Source organism: Elaeis guineensis, chromosome 4, assembly GCF_000442705.2.
Source record: "Elaeis guineensis isolate ETL-2024a chromosome 4, EG11, whole genome shotgun sequence".
NCBI lineage: Eukaryota > Viridiplantae > Streptophyta > Magnoliopsida > Arecales > Arecaceae > Elaeis > Elaeis guineensis.
In genome coordinates this window covers 13,132,891-13,153,736 of record NC_025996.2, presented here as the reverse complement: position 1 = coordinate 13,153,736, position 20,846 = coordinate 13,132,891, and the positions used below count along the sequence as shown (strand labels likewise).

The 20,846-nt window shown below is 37.6% G+C and overlaps 2 protein-coding genes across 2 annotated transcripts; both read left to right on the top strand.

The window, feature by feature from the left end:
* Positions 1-950: 950 nt before the first annotated feature.
* Positions 951-11,669, top strand: LOC105043822 (phragmoplastin DRP1E). The gene is made up of 15 exons (XM_010921539.4): positions 951-1,228; positions 1,330-1,393; positions 1,507-1,614; positions 4,882-4,983; positions 7,538-7,588; positions 7,680-7,741; positions 8,755-8,845; positions 9,005-9,069; positions 9,211-9,405; positions 9,498-9,617; positions 9,709-9,779; positions 10,463-10,688; positions 10,783-10,833; positions 10,915-11,283; positions 11,363-11,669. Exons 1-15 carry the CDS (start codon positions 1,088-1,090, stop codon positions 11,489-11,491), a joined length of 1,845 nt encoding a protein of 614 aa, XP_010919841.2. The 5' UTR covers positions 951-1,087; the 3' UTR covers positions 11,492-11,669.
* Positions 11,670-18,995: 7,326 nt separating this feature from the next.
* Positions 18,996-20,540, top strand: LOC140856877 (expansin-like B1). The gene is made up of 5 exons (XM_073255084.1): positions 18,996-19,203; positions 19,317-19,423; positions 19,506-19,687; positions 19,963-20,095; positions 20,197-20,540. Exons 1-5 carry the CDS (start codon positions 19,056-19,058, stop codon positions 20,398-20,400), a joined length of 774 nt encoding a protein of 257 aa, XP_073111185.1. The 5' UTR covers positions 18,996-19,055; the 3' UTR covers positions 20,401-20,540.
* Positions 20,541-20,846: the final 306 nt, after the last annotated feature.

The window sequence follows — 20,846 nt, the reverse complement described above, 5'->3', positions numbered from 1 at the left end:
CATCGAACCAAAATCTTCGTTGCAGAGAGTAGATCTACTACGGTTTTCTGACAAAATTCGAGCCTTCATTTCAGTTGATGCAATATGGTTATGTATGGAGCGGTTTGACCAATCCAGATGTTTTTTTTTTTGTTTGGTAGGACATGTAAGTTTCACAAACTTATCATATATATTCTAAAAAGGTCAAGATTGTACCTTTTGATGACAGAATACTTCATCGTATAAATCCATCAAGTAATTACCTACTATATAAATCTCAGAGCACTTAAAATTTCATTATTCATTTACTCGTAAGCATCTGCAAGTTTGAAACTTAAAAGTAACCCAATCAATGATCCAATGACGGATCTGTGTGGAAGTTGGACCATCTCATTCTAAGGTAGTACCATAATGCTTTCCGAACCCAAAATTTTTTATATTTACTAGAGTGAAAAATCATAATTTATTTTTCTTTTTTTTCTTATAAAAAAAAACATGTGCATGATTCTACGTTTTTTCTTGGGGGAACAATCAAACGAAGCTGACCTAAAATACTTTAACTTTATATATATAATCTTTTAACCCAAAAAAACTTTATATATATAGTGAGATTAGGATATATGGTTAGCATTAAAGCCAACTTGATCTACGCTTCGATGGAATCAACCAAACCAAACCAGCGGCTGGGTAATATTCTTTTGGGCCGTACAACTGTAATCAGCTCTAACGGCCTCCGCCGCCACACAGCGTAAAAAAGCCGCAGCATCCCTCCCCTGCCCAAAGTCCCAACGAAGACATTTGAAAACATTTGAAAAAATTTGAAAGCCCCGTCCATTTATCCCGACCCCTCGCGAGCGCACCGTCTCAAATATTCTAACTGACTGTCAAATTTCCTAAAATCTCCCTCAAATCCCAGAAGGCACGATAAAAAGAGGGACATAACCGGAAATAAGAGCACCAAAGCAGTAAGAAGAGATCGGCTGGTATCGACAGAAACAAAACCCTTCACCACCGGCCACAAGAAGCGATCTTCCACCTGAGCTCTCTCTCTCTCTCTCAATCAATCTTCTCCCCTTTCGAATTCTAGGGTTAGGGTTCGGCGTCCGAGATGACGACAATGGAGAGCTTGATCGGTCTCGTGAACCGGATCCAGAGGGCCTGCACGGTCCTCGGGGACCACGGTGGCGCCGACGGCGCCCTCCCCACGCTCTGGGAGGCGCTTCCCTCCGTCGCCGTCGTCGGTGGACAGGTGCTCTTTGCCTCAGAAATCACTATGACCTCGATCTTGTTACAGATCTTTCCGTTCTTTTTTGCTCGTCTGACCTCGATATTGGTCCGCTCCGAGACCAGAGCTCTGGGAAGTCGTCGGTCTTGGAGAGCATTGTCGGGCGCGACTTCCTTCCTCGTGGATCTGGTTAGAGTCCTCGAATCTTGGTTCTCTTGCACTTCAATTCCTCTCGTTTATTTTCTAATTGCTGATTTAAGTATACAATTTAAAATGTTATCTTGTTTTTTCCCATGCTGAAGGGATTGTGACGAGGCGGCCTTTGGTGCTTCAGCTACACAAGACGGAGGAAGGGCAGGGGGAGTATGCCGAATTCCTTCACTTGCCGAAGAGGCGATTCTCTGATTTCTGTGAGTTGTGTTTGTTCCTACGAAGTTCTATCTGATTCCCTTTGCTCGAAGAATGGTTTCTGCCAGAGCTACTTTATAGTTTCTTGATCTTGCTCCCGTTGATATGAATTGCTTATGCTTTATATCATTTAATGAGAAGAAATATTTAGATTGTGTTTCACTATCTTGGCAACAAAAATTTGTAAACCTGAGGGGATATTTCAGAGAGTTTGGCTAGACTTAGACAGTTTTAGGGTTTATATAGATAAAAGTACCTTTAAAAAAAACACTTTCTTGTTTGGGAGAAAGTGCAGCTGCAAAGTTGTTGACTATTTGAATTGATATGTTTAAATATTGACTCTATGAATTGATACAAAGTGGTTGAGGCTCAAACTCCATGCATAATTCAGGGTTGTCTTGTGACATTAGCATGCCTGCAGTTTTTTGATGGTTTTGCTTCAACCTTAAGCAATGGTGCCGGTCTTTTTCGTTCTGTTTCTGCAACTGTAAATTCAATCACTTCTTCTGGATGATTAATAGCCCAGAAAGAGGATATTCAGTAATTGTTGACCAGTTGTGTGTCTCAGAGTATAGGTGGATCTGGCTTATAAGAACAATGATTAGTGATGTGAGGTAGAGGTGACATAAACATTATTCAGAATCATATATCATTCTGCATTAGCATGTATCTAATGATTTGGCTTCATCAGCTTCATAACATTTATTTGTGGTTTGAGCATTCTTCATTAGTTTATAAATTATAATTATATAATTGACGCTTTTGCATCTTGATTATGGATTATAGTTGACATTTTCAAATTCTTTGTTAGTTTCCTGCTCTTTATCGCAATATTTCCATGTTCTTTTCACCACAACTCTTACTTCTTCTTAGTTTTTTCTTAAAGGTGGTACCTCCATATGTGCCTTGTTTGTATTTTATTCAGATCAATTGATCGATACAATGCTTTAGTTCAATGCTGTTGTATTTTACCAAAGCTTATCCTTTAAGTTCAGATTTAGTGCTTTTGCTGCATTAGATGTTTTTGATCTGTTGTCTTTTGAGACCTGATAGAAGCTGAAGTTTTAATAACATTTCTCATATATACTACTTTCATCAGAGGATTATAAATCCTGAGGACTCGTCCCACTTTTAGCTACATTGATCCACAGCAGTTTATCATTATATTGGATAAATCAAGAGATATTGCTTAAGTGCTTGTTTAAATGGGTTTGAAGTGGCCTAGGTAGAATGCAAGGTTCCAGTTGAGATGCTATGTGCTGAGCCTGAGGGGTATTTATGTGCCAATCAAGTGGGTGTCTAAGCAGCCATCTATGCAATTTTTCAGAGAATTGAACTTACTAAACAACTGGCCTTCTGAGGGAAAAATGTCTGAAAATTAAATTGATCTCTACAACATTTTGACATGTTAGGCGTTGCTTATAACACTACCATGTGGGACATGCTGCCAAGAGTAATTTGTGACCACTTAAGGGATTGCCTATGGGATTTCCTAAGTTGCCTTTTGGAGCACTAGTCTTACTTAGCAATTGACTTCGTAATAGTCAAGGAAACTTGGTAGCACTACGTGAAGGTGAATGGAGGATCAACCATCTACATGACCTCACATATGTAGCCCTTGAGAAGAACATGTAAGGTGTGACTGCCAACTAGCGTAGTTGGTCAAGTCATTGGACTTTGGGACCCAGTGACCTGCATCTGAATCCTGCTTGCACTCAAGTGGTTGGATAGGGGGTGGGGTAACACCTTTTTTCTCAAAAGAAAAAAAAAGGAATATTTAATGTTGTAGACTGATAAATTTGTCAACATGATGATCGTTTCATAAGAGAAAGTGGCAAACCTATATGCCCAAAAGGTGAGATTCAACTTATGCCTGGAAAGTACAGCATAAAGCATATTTTATTAGGTCTATAATAAGCTAGACTGCAGTGAAATGCATTCAATGAGGAAGAGATGTTGATTGGAATAACTGTGGTAGAATGTAGACAAACAGGGGCTGATCCTTTTGTCCCCTTCTTATATTGGTACATCCATCTAAAATTAATCGAGTTAGTCTTTTTTTTCAAAAAAATATATATATTTGTGGGGGGTGGGGGGTGGGGCCTGAAGGAAACAGAATAAGAAAAGAGAGACACAAATTCTTGAACCAGATCCAAGGATCCTTTCTTTTACTAATAGCAGTATGAACAACCAGAATGTAAGGCCAAAGGACAAAATAATGTTATGATCATGTCTAGTCGCTAATCTTTGTTACTGCTTTAGTCCAGTTTGAAAATAACTGCCGTTATACTGACATGCTTATTGTTATAATGGTTTTGGAGACCTATTATTATGTTACATTTTTCTGAATCAGTGTTTACTAGTTATTGCTCCTTTCATCTTTGTCGCATGTTCTATATAGAAATAGTCAATGCAAAAAAGTGAAGGTTAATTTTGATTTTTTATATAATTTACCATCTATGAGTATTAAAGTTCATTCATTTTTTTTTGGAAGCCCTATCATTCAATGAGAGCACTACTTTCTCTTCAATGCCTAGCTCACTCTTTTTCTGCCATTGCTTCTGGCTGCTTTAGTACAACCAAGATTCTGTATATTGAGTTTGGATTATGTCCAATTGAATTTGATTAAGTTTTGATCCAACTATGCAGGGCTAAAATTTTACTGTTTCCAAATCAAATTAGGTTTACAACATGGTTTTAATAATAGTCCAGATGTTAGGTCTAGAGTTTTGGTCTTCCTTAAGTCCAAACTTCTGGGGCTGGCAGCCATGGTATGCCATGCCATGCCAGTCAGTATTGGTACATGCCAACCGTACCATATTATACCAGTACTGAACTGATACATTTTTTTTCCTTTTTTTCTTTTTTTTTTTTGGGGGGGGGGGAGGGGTATTGAGTGTCGGTATGCCAAACCGACCCTTATACCGAGCTTAACGATATTGTATTGTATTAGGATGGTACTCATATGGTGTCCGATACAAGGATGGCGAACCTTCTTGCACTGTCATTGGTCGTCTTCTTGACTCTCATGCAGCTTTAAACATAACATGCGACTTGCACGAACAGTTAAAATATCTCGCCCCTTGGATTGCTAAATTTCATAGTATGGCTCAATTATATGTAAGTTGATGAGAAATTTGGGCTACTTCCAAACGTGCAGCCAATACTACATTATGAATTATTTTAATGTTATCTGCCATTCTTGTTTTCCCTTAATAAATCATATGTTAATCAAAGTGTCTTCTAATATTTACATTTTTTTTTTGTAGCTCTTGTGCGAAAGGAAATTCAAGATGAAACTGATAGACTTACGGGCAAAACGAAACAAATTTCTCCTGTTCCCATTCATCTCAGCATTTATTCACCAAATGGTATAGACTTTGTTGAATATTTTCGATTATCTCCTCTGTACTTATCTTTTGGTTAGCAATGAGTATGATATAATGCTTACCATAACCATTTGAACAAACATGATGAAAATTGATTCAGTGCCATGAATGCTTTCATGCTTCCCTTTAGCACAGTTTTCCTTGTTTCTCCTCTTTTTTTTTGGGTTTAATCTTTTCCTCAATTTCACTTTAGACTTTTCCTCATTTTGGGAATGGATTTCGGACATCTCATGAAGAGTGATGCTTACTTTTGGAGATATTGGACATTCAGTCGTAAATCCTATAAGTCAAATATTTTGTCCCTGCCAATAAAACTTCAGAGGATTAAAAGAGTCAGATAACTAGAATATAATGAAAACTTGAAAGCATATGATGGATAATGTTCTGAGCAGAAAAGCCTATCTCATTTGTTGGTCTACTGAGATAATTTTAGGACTGAGATTAACTTCGAGTTGCACTTCTATAATACATCATTCCTTTTCTCTCTCCTTTTTTTTTTTGGTAAGTGGTAATATTATATATCTTCAAAGCCACTTGTACAAGCAAGCTGAATGATCTATATGGTTTATTAAAGCTCAAGGCAAATGAATGCATTTTTATGATCAGCATTTGAACTTGGTTACAAATTTTTAGACGCAATTTAATATTAGAAGTCATTTGCTGCATAATACTGTGTTTTTGTCTTGCTATTTGTATCTCATGTCTGCCTTGGTTTATAACTTATGCCTAATAGATGATGGAATTCCCTTTAAAAAACTTTGCCATGCCTAATCTTGAACTCCTGGGTCACATGAGTTCAGACTGTATACCCAATAATGCAGGCGTTCTACCTTGCAAGTTTCCTGCTCCACTGCCTCTTGCCCAAAGTTTAGAAGTCAAACCAATTCATGGAGGATTTTCATTAGGTTGAGAGCTGATTGTAAAGCATTCTAGAATTGTAATAGATAATCTGTTGAGCTGTAAAGCTGAACCAAAAAAGGGTGGATAACACTTAGTGGCCAAGATCTGCCAAGATAAATGCAACAAAAAGGTCAGCTGATTTAATCTTCAAAAATAATTTCCTTCTGTTTGTCAGTATGATGTAGCTACGATACAAAGTTCTTGTCGTTGTTGTGTTGGAAACAATAACATTAAAACCGTTTTGCATTTTGCAGTCTTAGCTATCAGCATGTATGGGTTCTTAATCAAGCAGATGAATTGGTGGTCTAAGGCTGTTCAGCAACTTGTTTTACTGTTTTCTTTTTTTTTGGGTTGGGGAGGGGGGGGGGTGTTGGTTAAGAGGGGGGTTGTTAAAATGCTTTGGTGAGTAACTGAGGTGATAGAGAGAAAAATTACATTCCAGAAGTGAGGCATAATTTTTTTTTCCTTCCAATTAGATCAACCATGGCTTACCAAAATGAGTATGTTTAAGAGAGCGAGAGAGAGAGAGAGAGAGAGAGAGAGAGAGAGAGAGAGAGAGTGTATTTTCCCAGGTGTACTTTCCTAAATTTTGGACAACCTTCTGAAAGTGTTCGTATTTGCACTACAGCATTGTTTCGTTAATCATCTAGATCATGTTTAACTTGAAAATGTGATAAGATACTTGTTTTCTGCATGTGATTAACTTTGGTAAGATTAAGATTTCTTATAACTATTTATGAACTCTTTGGGACGTGCACTAGCAACTGATGCTTTTCTTGAAGTATATATATTAACTGTAGTTGAAAGCTCTTGTCCCTTATCTTTCATTACTTGCGATATTTTGTTTTCAGCTGCCAGATTGATGTTGTAGAAGCTTTTGGTGAAGCTTTCTTATTTTGTAAATATTTTAGGTGTCTTATGCATATAATGTTGCAGTACTTCTTCAACTGGCATATGTATGGTGCTTATCAAGAGAGGAACAACCATAGGGAACAGAATAGTGCAACACTTTTCATGCTTCAGAATTGAGAGAAGATGCAAGCAGTCAGTGATCCAATTTCCCCTGGCTTAGTGAAAGCATTCAAACCTATCTACTAGACTGTTACTACATCAATCATCCTATCTACTAGACTGTTACTACATCAATCATATGAAGATCCTGCATATGGACCTTTCTGCTAATAATTCTGGCAATAGTCATTGTTGAACTTTTAGCAGTATTCTTAGCATGAGTGAGTTGCTTGTTGAAGTTGAACTGGATGTCCCTATGCCCCTCTTTGTAAGTAACTAATTTCGTGGGTAATTACTAAACAAAGTTTGTTACCTTTCCTTATAAACTAAAACAGCTATAACTGACTAAGAATTGCTCAAATCTCAATCTTTTTTTTTTTTAATAATATTGCCAACTTGACCAAAGTAGATTTTGATTGTTGAATGCTGCAGATATTCTATGCATATTGTTGATTTTGTTCCATGTGTCTGTGCATTAGGTTTTTCTGCTTGATGATAAATCTGTCGAAGTATGTTTATCTTTGTTATGTTTTATGCATGTTCAGATCTCTGTGTTTGTTATAGATTTTTGGGTCCATATATGTCATATCTTGGCAATATTTAATGATTTGTTTGATTGCGGCAGTTGTGAACCTTACACTGATTGATCTACCTGGTCTGACAAAGGTTGCTGTAGGTACATACTATATATACTTTTTGCCTATCTGTTTAATTTATAGGAAACTTAAGTTTTAAGCATTCAACAATAATAATGTTGTCTTTTGCAGAGGGGCAACCTGAAAGCATTGTTCAAGAGATTGAAAATATGGTTCGCTCATATGTCGAGAAGGTATGCCATGTCACCGGAATATGCATGATAATAACTTGTATAATTCCCTTGGGAACAGTACAAATTGTAATTTTTAGGTTGTTCGAGTTATGCTTCTGTTGTCAGGACTGTGAGCTTCTACTTAACTAATTAACTAATGCACCTTATGATCAGAAGTAAAAGTTTTATCCACTTGGTCATTATGAGATTGCTTTTTTTTTTTTTTTTTTTTTTTTGCCTCTAACAATAATTCATATTCTGGTTTTTGACAGCCATGGAGGCTTCTAAAAAAAATCGTGTGCTGTTGGTGGCACATTCATCTGTGTTTGCAGTCAGCTTTTTCTTTGTTTTTCTGCAATAATCTATCTGAGTCATATATTAACTGAATCCCCAAATTGACTAGATAACACTTCATGATTAGGTATTATAATGGATTTTTATGCACAGATGCATACATATATTTAATATTATATGCAGATCTATTTTTTTATTGGTTTCGGAAGGGAAGAGGGGTGGGTAGGTAGAACTGGTGTTGTGGTTTTTTGTGCCCTGAACTTTTTTTCTGGCCAAGAAACCTTTTGTCTGGCTTAACAAGAATCAATTAAAATTTCTGACTTCAGTGGTTGTACCTTGGCAATAGAAATCCTAAATTATGTTAATGGATTGTTTTCATATATCATATCTTGTTAATAACTGTTTGTTTTGATTGACAACAACAGGCTATCATGTTTATCATTATGGATAAGATTGCAAAGATTTATGTAACTTTTTATCATGTATAGTGAAAGAAATGCAGCATTATATACATATCAGCTTTTGTCTTTTTGCTTATCTGGTTATGTAATGTAAAATCATATTTCCTAAGTTATTACCCTCAATATGGATAAACTTATTCTGAATTCTTGGTTTCATTTATTAATGAAAATTTTGCCTTTTTGGTATCATTTGAGTTTTGAATGCTTCTCTTTCTTAAATTATCCTAATTTCCTAAATATGGTTTCTTTACATATGGTTGTATATGGTTTCTTTTGTAGCCCAATTGCATTATACTGGCAATATCTCCTGCCAATCAAGACATTGCAACATCTGATGCCATTAAACTTGCCCGGGAAGTAGATCCAACAGGTACAATGTAACAGTAGCAGCAAAGTGGTAAATTCAGCATCAAATATGATGATGATCATGACGCTATTACTGTTATTTTTGTAATTGGCACATCTGATGATGATAATACATTTTTTGGTGTGTGAAATTTGTGATGGGCTTCATTTGAACTTGGATTAGGTGAAAGAACTTTTGGAGTGTTGACAAAGCTTGATCTGATGGATAAGGGGACAAATGCACTTGATGTAGGTTTAATTTCCTTGTACTCAATTGAGAACATTTCGAAAAATTGAGAAAATAAATTCAAACAGGGCTTCTTAATGGTTTTTCCTGAAAACATTAACATGTGTTAAGCATTGCTAATCCTATTATTGCTTGCTTTAAAGGTTCTTGAAGGAAGATCATATAGGCTGCAGCACCCTTGGGTTGGTATTGTTAACCGTTCTCAAGCAGATATTAATAAGAACGTCAACATGATTGTTGCCAGGCGAAAGGAAAAGGAGTACTTTGCAACTAGTCCTGACTACTCACACTTGGCCAGTAAAATGGGTTCAGAGTATCTTGCTAAACTCCTTTCACAGGTAACATATTTTGGCTTCTTCACTTTTATAGGTGTTTGTTTGTTCGAGATCTTGGAGAGTGCATCATTCTTAATTATGGGCTTCAATTTCAGCATCTGGAGTCTGTAATCAGGGCACGCATTCCAAGTATCACATCCTTGATAAATAAAAGCATTGATGAACTTGAATCAGAGATGGACCATCTTGGAAGACCCATAGCTGTTGATGCAGGGGTGAGGCATTTATATTCATATGAAGTCTTGGAGTTTGGAAATTTGATGAAATCATAATATTATTTTATGCACAATTATGTTTTTCCTGCAGGCTCAATTGTACACCATATTGGAACTTTGTCGTGCATTTGACAAAATATTCAAGGAGCATCTGGATGGAGGGTAATGACCTTAAATTTGTTTATTCTTATCTCTGACATTTGGTTGTTAACTAGCTTTTGCCATGCAAGTCTTACCCGAATGTTATTTGCATATCATGCTATGTAGTTGTGTTTGGACTCTGTCCTGACTTTCCAGTTTGATATGGTTCACATGTCTAGATGGAACAACTTATCATGCTACTCATGAGTCGCGATGTCTGAAGTAAGCTAATTGCTTGCTTTAGTTCCATTATGAGGCAGGTGCTGCTTTTCTTTGAATGCCTAGGTTTACATGTTGTTTTGGATGCCAAGACTCATTTTATGGATCCTAGGATCATGTTTACTTGATTGGTTGCCTGGGGAGCTGCATTACAGTATTTGTGGATTTTCAAATTCAAATTGAAATCTTCGATCCATAGAGAAAGTTTCTTAGAAGGAAAAAACCAATATATATGTTGAACTGTTGAACCTCAAACCATTTAGAAGGGCTCGCTCCTGCCAGTGGCCATCATGCCCCATGCCATCAACATTTGATTCTTTGTGAGAGCCTAAAACAAAAATCTTTGCTTTAAAATATGAAATTAGTTGATTTTTGCAGAATTCGCTAAACATTGTTTTATTTTTTGCATAATAATCAACAATGCTTGATAATAAAAAAAAACATTTCACAATTGGCTTCTAAGATGTATGCAATACAAATCACAGGCGACCAGGTGGTGATAGAATATATGGAGTTTTTGACAATCAGCTCCCTGCTGCGCTTAAGAAACTTCCATTTGACCGGTATCTTTCTATTCAAAATGTAAAGAAAGTGGTCTCAGAAGCAGACGGTTATCAGCCCCATCTAATTGCTCCTGAGCAAGGTTACCGTCGCCTGATTGAGAATGCACTCAGTTATTTTCGAGGCCCAGCAGAAGCATCAGTGGATGCTGTAAGATACATCAGTTCTACAATTTCTGTATGATTTCATGTTGTACTTAGGTTAGGAATTGATTCTAGCTGCACTCCTGATATTCTTTTTGCAGGTGCACTATGTATTGAAGGAGTTGGTAAGGAAGTCAATTGGCGAGACCCAGGTCAGTGCTAAGCATTTTTATTCGACCATCTTGATCATTGTCACTCTACATAACATGACACGCTAATTATTTAAATACCAGGAGTTGAAAAGGTTTCCCACCCTCCAAAATGAACTAGCAGCTGCCTCTTATGAAGCCTTGGAAAGATTCCGTGAAGATAGCCATAAAACAGTGTTGCGGTTGGTTGACATGGAATCATCATATTTAACAGTAGATTTCTTCCGAAAGCTCCCACAGGAAGTGGAGAAGGGAGGGAATCCTACTGGACCCACTGTTGATCGATACACTGATGGACATTTCAGGAGGATAGCATCGAATGTGTCCTCCTACATAGGGATGGTGTCGGAAACGCTCAAGAACTCCATTCCAAAGGCAGCGGTCTATTGTCAAGTCCGAGAAGCTAAGCGATCTTTGCTCAATTATTTCTATACAGTAGTGGGGAAAAAAGAGGTTCTCTTCCATGCTTGCCTGTATGTACAGCCACTTCTTTCACTTTCAACTCCCATAATAACTAAGCTCTTTTATGCAGGGCAAGCAGCTTGCACAGCTATTGGATGAGGATCCAGCATTGATGGAGCGCAGGCTGCAATGTTCTAAAAGGCTTGAATTGTATAAATCTGCAAGGGATGAAATCGAGGCAGTATCATGGGCGAGATGAGGATATGGGTCAATAGTTAAACATTTGCTGTATATTGTATAATTAGCGTAGTGCAAGTGGAGATTTTATTCAAACCCTTTCTGTCTGTTGCTGGTTTTGTTACATACATACTGTGCAGTTTCATATAACATTTCTTTGCCAATCAGCGTTATATCGCACATCCTACATTTTCCTTTTGTGACAGAAAGGTTGTATGTTATATTACTTGCATTCTATTTTGATTCCTGAGCTGTATTGAATTGTAGCATTCTATTTATGGAAGCATTCGCAAAAGGCTAGCAAAGGTTTCAGATTATTAAAAATGGAAGGATAAAAAATGATATAAATTAACTAATTTGTTGATATATGGGCATGCAAAAGGCAAAAATAGCAAAAGATAAATGTGGCTGCTATTCGTGGGTTATCACTTATAATTAATTCGGTTAGTTTAGAACAGTTTGGAGATCTAATTGACCCGCATGGATAGAATCATTCGTTACTAGCATGTGCATATGAATGCATGGAAGCAAGATTGTTTCGAGGTTCATGTCTAATTTTGCTGTGTGAGAATCAGGGCGGTCCGGTAGTTAACCATGGTTGTCTTAGGTGGAGTCTAGACATGCGCATGCACTAGTGGTTGATGCAGGTACTCTTATTTCTGAAGTTATCAGGTGATATTGAGATTGCAACTCTTTGTTATTTTAAATGGATTGTGACTTGAGATTTACTTGGATGCAGATAGCTGTATTCATATTCAAAGGAAGAGAGAAGCATGGGGAACTGATAACTGATGCAAGTAATTTCTCAGGAAAGGAAGAGAGAAGCATGAGTGATTGTCGTAGGTAATTTGCTCTTTAATCTAGAAGCTTTATGATGCTAAATCCATTATAAAATGATGATCTGCGGCATCTTGAAAATCTTAAAATTGCAAAATATCTCATTCTTTCAATTCTTCTTTTTGTCATTCTTTTGCCCATTCATCATGGAGTCCACGGCATTGGAGGTACAACATGAATAATATTGTAGGTTAGTGGCTTAGCTTGTTTGATATAGCTCTAGATACTTTTTCCAACATGCATATATCTGTTTGTAAGAGAGATTAGCGGGCAATCGCAAATTAGAAGACAGTCCAGATGATACAGGAAAGAATTTAAAGATATACATGAAAAATAAACCTATTTATGCATACGACCACTGGAGTGCACTATTTTCTTTTTCTTTTTCTTTTTTTTCTAACAGCAGTCAAGTGCATGAGTATACCAGTACCACCTTACCTCTCTAAGTATCAACTGATCTCTTAGTTGCCGTTGCTCTAACTCTTCCAGTGCTGCCAACAGCTTTGGATCTTTGTAATTTTTAGATGAGGAAGGTGGCCCCTGCATCCATCAGTAACTGTGCTGGATTTCTTGTTGTCAAACTTACTACAGGCATCCCAGCCACCACATCAGCTTTTATCCCTGGTGCAGAATCCTTCCCAAAGGAAAAGTAAAATATTTAAGCAGGAGAATGAACAAAAATCGTGAAGAATTATTAATATTCATGATAACAGCCCAAGGAAGAAAAGCCTCAAACACAAATGTGTTCAGGGGATACTTGGACATCCTTGAGAGTCTTTTTCAAGTATGGATAGGAAATGGTGTGGCTCTATCGCATCGCTACCAACCACCACAAGTTGGAAGAATTCATGAGCCCAAGCATCAAGATGATCCTTTGCTCTCACAGCATCTAGATTCCTTGGATAATATGATATCTCACATAGGATAAATCCTTGACCCTACCTCATTACTAACACTATAGAATATTCTTGTAAATTATGGTTGCAGTGTGCTTCAAGCCATGATTCCAATTGCACAAGCGGAGGCCATGGACTGCCATCAACTGCTGAGATGCCAGCTACTTCAAATCTCATAAGGCAAACTATATCAGGAGAAATATTATCACTGAATTGCCTTGAGAACATAGCTTCTTTGTCATCTATGAAATTTGTGCCTTTTCATGATCCCAGTCAGGAAATAAACTGCCAAGATCTTCATTGTGTTTGATACAGATGCTTAGGATATTAAGGGAGTGTTTGGTTAGGGGAGTTGGGGTCTGGAATTAGAATGGGAATGAGTGACTCTCGTTCCAAACGTTTGGTTGGGAGGAATCATATTTCAATTCTGATTTCGGGATAGAATGTGAATGGTCCAATCTATATAACACTCAATCCTTATTCTTTCATAAGAATTCAAATTTTCATTCCGATTCCGATCATGAAACAAATATTTTAGAAGATTTAGTCATTTTGATTTTGATTTCAATCCATTCCAATTCTCATTTTGATCTCAGTTATAAACCAAACACCTTCTTAAATTTTTTTCAGCAAATGTTCTGCTCCCGTGCTTATTGCACTTAAAGCAATACTATTTGATACTGATGGTTCTGCGACTCAGATCCTATTCATTACCGTGTCCATGAGATGCTGCAAGACGTATAGGTTCTTTTTATGTGCAAGTTAGCAGTCATGGCTCTCGTCCAGATTTCTTTGAGCCTTTTATCTGCTCGTTCCTATTCCTTTAACATAAACCAGTGGACCTCCATTATGTGCACTAGCTCTGAGTTTTACATCACTAATATTCATGTAGAAGTCACAAACATAAGAAAAATATAAATTCAGCTTATATTTCACATTTTCTTGCCCACTTTGTAGCATTGCAAGTTATCATTGACCAAGCATCTTACGTGATAAAATCAAATCAGATTTTTCCATCCTGGCATCTTTCAATAACTTATCCTTGTTGCAGGCTAACCTAAACCGCTACCTCTCATTTTAAGATCTTCTATTTTCTAACACCACCAACTGCACCATATCATCCATCTGTAAGCATCCATGACTTTCTATCGCTTTCTATCATGGAATGTGTCATCCACAATATCATTAAGTCTGGATAGAATTTTTATTGTAAATAATTTCTCTGAATTTTAATTCTAATAAATAAGAATGATTTCCACCCTGGACAACAATTAGGATCAACCACTAAGGTAAAATCTCAACAGCAAAGTAAGCAATAACTCACTCATATAAGATCTCATGTCATTTGTAATCAAATGTGTGGTGGACCACCCAGCGTTTTCCTTTTTTGTTAAAACAATCTGAAAAATGACTTAGACAACGTGCACAGATTGAATCCAATTTGTCAAATATTGACTTATTATCGATGGTTCACAATCTAAGGGACTAGTTATTGGAAGATCAATACCTTTCCGCTTGGTGGGAGCTGTGGGCCTGCATGAAATGGTGTTCGCAATTTGATCTTTAGTCGTGTGGCGATAGTCTCCTCTAGGTTTCAGATGAGGTTGGTGGTGCTTGTGGTGCCGAAGGGGAAGGGAAAAAAGAGAGAGCATGCGAGGAGAGAGACGAGAAGATGGAGTTAAAGAGGAGATTCGCGGAATCTCCTCCGCGACTATCTCCACTTTCCCCTCTCTTTTTCTTCCCGAGAGAATCGAGTTTTTGCACGCAACCTTGCCTCCCAGTTTTAGACAGCGAGGGCGCATGAATATGAATGGCGCATGCCTTCTTTGATGGTGAACGAGTGAGAAAAGAACTGTTAGGCCTTATCTTGACTAAACTCATCTCGAGCCAAAGAAAGATAATAATAAAAACACAAAGACGAAAAAAAAAACCCATCATATTGTCTTCTAATTACGTGTTGACTCTGGTCATAACTTTTATCTATGTAATTCATTTTCTATTCACGAAAATAATGGTTTGTCTTTGGTTTTTATAAAAAGGATTTTTACCGTATTTCCCAATAACAAATGTGCAAATTGTTGTCTTTAAGTTTTCTCTCAGATGCATCAAAAAAAATAAAAGATCTTGTCATTTTCATAGGACATTTCTAGTTAATGAGCACGCGTAAGCAATTGGGAGTCATCCAAGGGCATCAAACGTGGAAGATCGACCAACAAAATCGACATGAGAGAAAGGTGGATGGTGGAGAACTGTCCCTCTCTAACCGCAGCTTATTTCTGCAAGTAACTTGATCTTTAGCATGATGACTTGGGAATACTCTGTCAACGAAATGGCATCCCAGCGGAATAAGTTTTTGCTTCCAACAAAGTGATCCGGTTCGAGTCTTGACCTGGGGAGAGTATCTAGTAAGAGATGATGAAGTTTTATCAGAAGAAAATTACAATCTTTACATCTTTTGAGAGAAATTATAAATCTTTATATGTATTAGGTTGATGGTCCATTGTGTTTTACTCCAAGATGTCAGCAGTTCAAATTCGAATTTCAGTATTTGGTTTGGAGGATTCTTTTTTTTTTTTCTTTTTATATTCTCTTTTTTCTTAATAAATTCTAGTAACTATTGTGCTAACGCACATTAATCTCCTTTTATATCAAAAAAAATGTCACCAATTTTTTTTAATCGATTCATCAGGAATTTATACGTGCATTTCTGTTCTCTTTGTTCCAATCACTGAAACATATATCAACAAAAATGACCGCAAGGAGCTTGTATCCAATATAAGTTGCAGTGTATTTATTTTCGAGTTTCCTTTCCTCTGGACAATGTTCAGGGGTGTTTGGGCTGTTGTCCTCTTATTTACTAATAATTTGGGCTTGGTGGAGGTATAACTGGGATGTGCTTGGGCTCTTCTGTCCTGACTCCTGAGGAAGTGATTGTCGAGACTGTCAACTCTCTTAGCTTTAACTATATCAAAGTAAACTCTACTAGCCTTGCGGTCCTAGATTTTGCTTGCTTCTGTTCCATTCAATCATCATAATGTGGGTTATATGGTTGTTTCAATCCATTCTCTGTCCTAATAAATAAAAGAAAACCTCCTCTACTTTGTCTATTTTTTACCATCCATGCACTAAAGGAAAGCCAAATTTTGGAGACCTTAGATATCCATCTACTTGGTTTTCAAGTGATTGCTGCATGTTGTGTAGCCCAAACACCAAAACCTAAAACCAGATCTTAACTCAACCCAGTCGAACTGGTTAAAGCATTTGAATCAACCATTAATTCTTCAGAGTATAGTTGATCTGACCAAGCTATATGTGTCTACTACTAGCCCAACGAACTTTCATGGTTCGACCACCATTAGGTCTAAGCAAGAACAAATGAATGGAAATTTATTGATGTCCTCCGACTTTCTTAGGATGCACTCTTTTTATCTCTTACCATGGATTTGAGAGAGAGGATATCAGGTTATAGCTCTACATGCAACCATAGTAGCCAGACTCAGATTTATTATGGTATCTTCTGCGCAAAAGGAAGCATTCACCGGCTTTCGCATGAATCCACCATTGGATCGATCACCACTCACACGGATCTCAAGGCATCCAAATCATCATTCATCTGCCTGTATATATGTATCTCAAAGCGACCAATGGATGATCCAATGATGGATTCGTGTGGAGGAAGGCAAATCCTTCTTTCGTGCAAAAGATACACCCCGAACCCCAAACAATAGAAAGAAGAGAAACAGGATATTGCCATCCCATGCTGCGATTGATCCTTGTAAAGTGGCTCGGGTCCACGTAGTCCTTGCTTTTACTCTTTAAATGTCTACCTTTTTCTAAATAATGAAGTTGGCGTTCATTATGTCTAGCTAATTAAAACAAGCCCAACCAGGAGAACTCATAATGGTTGCAAGTGATGTTCCCACACAAACAGACCTTTAAGGCTCAGACCTTTGCACTAAGACTTTGTTCTTACTAAAAGTAACCTGTACTCCACCAATCAAGTGAGGATACATCAGCACATACATTCCATGCCTGGGTATAGTAGTATCCGGCTGCTTGTGAACAACGTTATCATTGCCTCATAGATGGCCAACCATCAGTCGGACATGTTTCTGGCTCCCGTGCTATGATGCTACCAAGCGTATAGGATGCTATCCTTGTGTCACGCATGATGTAATAGCATCTCATTGCTCTGAGTTCCATCCTTCTCCCATGGCCTACCATTAAGGTGCTTGGCCTGCCTAACTGATTTGATCGGATCGAAGGAATTTAGACCCCAATATTTAGTTCATATTGGCTAAAGATTAGCTACGACTTTTTCTATTTATTTGATCACCTTCTCGGAATGTACTTTACTAGAGGAGGCTAATTAGCCTATGGACCATGTAGTCAGTACTTATCTTCTCCATGGGCGTGTGAGAAAAGGAAGATACGAGCATCATGGTCATCTGATATGACTAGAACTGATATTTCCACTCACCTTCCTCATTCATGAATTCAAAGAATCTGTAGTGATTATAGGCACAAGTGGGAATGGTTACAAAGATGCACATACCACCTTTAGAATTTTCTACCTCTTCTTGGTACAGAAGCACTTAGCCTTTTTCCAACTACTTTTTGCTAACATCAAGGTCTGGGTCAAGCCAATAGCAGGGATTTCCAGCTGGGCGTCGGCGTTTTCTTCCAACTCCCGTAGTCTTCTTCTTTCGGAAGTTCTTCGCTCGAAGGCCTAAATTCTAAAGAATAATTTGATAAGGATATGTCAAATTTAAGATAAGGGATATTTCAGTGTCAGTGACGATGTTAATCGTGTGATAATTATTCATCATTTATCATTCATCAAAGATGTAAGCCTCTTGGACGTTAAATCTTCTCGCAATCTACTACAGTTGTCTTTTACCAAAACATTTGACTGTCTCTACGTGAACTGTCATCCCACGCTCAAGAAATAATTATATATTATAAGACACTAATTGAAATGGTCAACAAAAACCAAGCTCTTCTATTGATTTGATGATATTTTTATGTGGCATACTGAAAACACATAATATAGAGATGAATATGATAAAGGTGACCCTTCTCCCACCGAAGCAGAAAACTCATTGAAACAATGTGGCATGTAAGATTACAAATTAAGAGAAGTTGTAGTTAGAGAGCTCATTGCAACAATATAGAATGTAAAATGATGAATTAAGAGAAGTTTTGGTAAGAAAAAGGTAATCATATGTGATTCAAGAAGAAGAGGAAACGTATAATATAGCATGGATGGAAGATGTCGGAAATGAGAACAACCATAAATAACTAGCAGATCTGGAGCAAAGTGTGCAAAGTATTTATAAAACTGTCACCAAATAGTTGAAATGAGGCTGCTTCTTATTGAACATGAAATTACACCTCTTATACAGTACAATACTCATGCATCATGTACTAACACATAATTTACCAGTGTTTTTAGCAGATAATGTTACTTGTTTTAGACATGCAAGGCAACTGTTCAAGGACTAGAAATTAATATAGGTGCCCTATTTAGAAACAGGTCATAAAAAGAATACATGATACCACCATGTGGGCATATAAATTACATAAAGTAGGGGGACCAGTTAAGTAGACAATTGTTGCTTCTTAACAACCTAGATTGATCAAGTCCTAAAGTGCTTGGTTGCGGACAAACCCTTCCATTTGAACGTCAACAACGGCATTCACTTGCAAATCTTTAGAAGGTCAAAACCTAAAAGTTTTACCCATTGGTAGGTGTCCTCCAGTTTCATTATATATTCTTCCAACCATGCCTCCCCTCCTTACCATCCTCTCTTCTTTGTTTCCTGGCACTCAAAACTACTTTGTCTTGCTTCAATGGCTCTCTCCTCCCAACACCTCCTCCTCCTCCTCCTCTTCTCCCTGCTCTCATTCCAATCTCTGGCCTCAGCAACTACATGCAGCAACTGCTTCACCCAATCGAAGGCAGCTTACTACCCAAACTCTGACAAAGAGGGAACAGAGAGTAAAGCACTCACACATATGCATGAGATAGAATTTCTTTTGACTCTCGTTCTCCTTTTTTTTTTTTTTTTACTTCCAATATTGTAACGTTCATGTTGTTTAATCCAAATTCAGATGGGGCATGTGGTTATGGCTCATTTGGTGCAACACTCAATGGTGGGGATGTCTCAGCTGCATCCAATCTTTATAGGAATGGTGTAGGATGTGGTGCCTGCTATCAGGTAACCTACAAACTTCTCCATTAGTTCAGCATAAGATCTTTTTTCTCTCTTTATATAACTTTTCTTCATATCTTCTTGCTAGGTAAGATGTACCAATAGTAACTACTGCTCAACCAATGGCGTAACGATCGTGATCACAGACTCAGGAGCGAGCGACAACACCGACTTCATTCTTAGCCAACATGCTTTTGCTGAGATGGGTCAGACTGCTGACGCAGGTGCCTCTCTATTAGCTCTTGGCTGGGTCGGCATCGAGTACCGGAGGTGAGTTCTGCAACCGATCATCTCCATTGCAAGATATAATCTCCTAGCATGCTTGCATAATTAGCTATAGAGAGCTCCAAAGGCAACCTGTCCGTCACTCGTTTATGGCCAGCTTGGTATTTCTCATGATGAGTTCTCTAGTTGTTTTAGAAAAATGGGCCTCACAAACATATATATATATATATATATGATTCAGTACTCATGTACTGCTTCACATATTGTGATTAAATGACACATGGACATGGTATAAATGATATGTTGCTATGGACTTCCAGAGTTTCTTGCAGCTACCCAAATAAGAACATCACTTTCAAGATTGATGAGAGCAGCAACTTCCCATACTACTTGGCCTTTGAAATATGGTATCTGCAAGGAAATCAGGACATTACTGCTGTTCAGTTATGTGAGGTATGACCTCATAACCTTTCTTTTACTTCATAGATGCATCTATATATATTTCTTATATGCTATGCTGTATGAGAAACTTAGCTTTGGATGGATGGATGCAGACTGTGAATTTCACATGCAAGCTATTGGAGAGGAGCCATGGAGCCGTGTGGGCGGTGGTCTCTCCCCCAAGTGGACCTCTGTCTGTAAGGATGCTACTGAGCGGAGGAGATGATGGAGATGACGCATGGCTGGTGCCAACAAACAATATATCACAAAACTGGACGGCTGGAGCAATCTATGATTCAGGAGTACAAGTGGAATAGATGCTGATAGTACACCTAAAATTATTGTATTATGACACTGATCCATGTGTTCGTTATTATTCCTTTGGTTGTTTTACCACTTATCATGTAAACCTTTGTTTGGAATAATTACTATATTCTGGTAACAGACCTGTTATAAAGTTCGATTTCATATTATTGAACAAAACTATTGTTTTTTCCATGGATGTGTCAATCTATGCTGGCGTCGAGCACGTCGTGTGGACAAGGAAGAATGGATAATTTCGAGTTTAAATTTTTAATTTAAATACGTTGGTAAACGCGCACCAATTTCTTATGCATACTTCTCTCGCCTCTTTTTCTTAAAGGTCGAATGATTTGACTAATTAGGTGTATTTATTTAACACAAAGGACCACGAAAAATGAGACTTTTAGAAAGGTGGCATTTAAGGACTTGCGGAAGGGTGGCTCAAGAAGTTTATTTTTCT

What these genes read in the sequence shown, in the direction of transcription:
- LOC105043822 (XM_010921539.4), top strand. Translation starts at nt 1,088, where the DNA reads ATGACGACAATGGAGAGCTTGATCGGTCTCGTGAACCGGATCCAGAGG. An exon ending in CAGCATTTATTCACCAAATG is followed by an intron (nt 4,984 to 7,537) that starts GTATAGACTTTG and finishes TGATTGCGGCAG; the next exon opens with TTGTGAACCTTACACTGATT. An exon ending in CCATAGCTGTTGATGCAGGG is followed by an intron (nt 9,618 to 9,708) that starts GTGAGGCATTTA and finishes TTTTTCCTGCAG; the next exon opens with GCTCAATTGTACACCATATT.
- LOC140856877 (XM_073255084.1), top strand. Translation starts at nt 19,056, where the DNA reads ATGGCTCTCTCCTCCCAACACCTCCTCCTCCTCCTCCTCTTCTCCCTG. An exon ending in GATGTGGTGCCTGCTATCAG is followed by an intron (nt 19,424 to 19,505) that starts GTAACCTACAAA and finishes TCTTCTTGCTAG; the next exon opens with GTAAGATGTACCAATAGTAA. An exon ending in CTGCTGTTCAGTTATGTGAG is followed by an intron (nt 20,096 to 20,196) that starts GTATGACCTCAT and finishes GGATGGATGCAG; the next exon opens with ACTGTGAATTTCACATGCAA.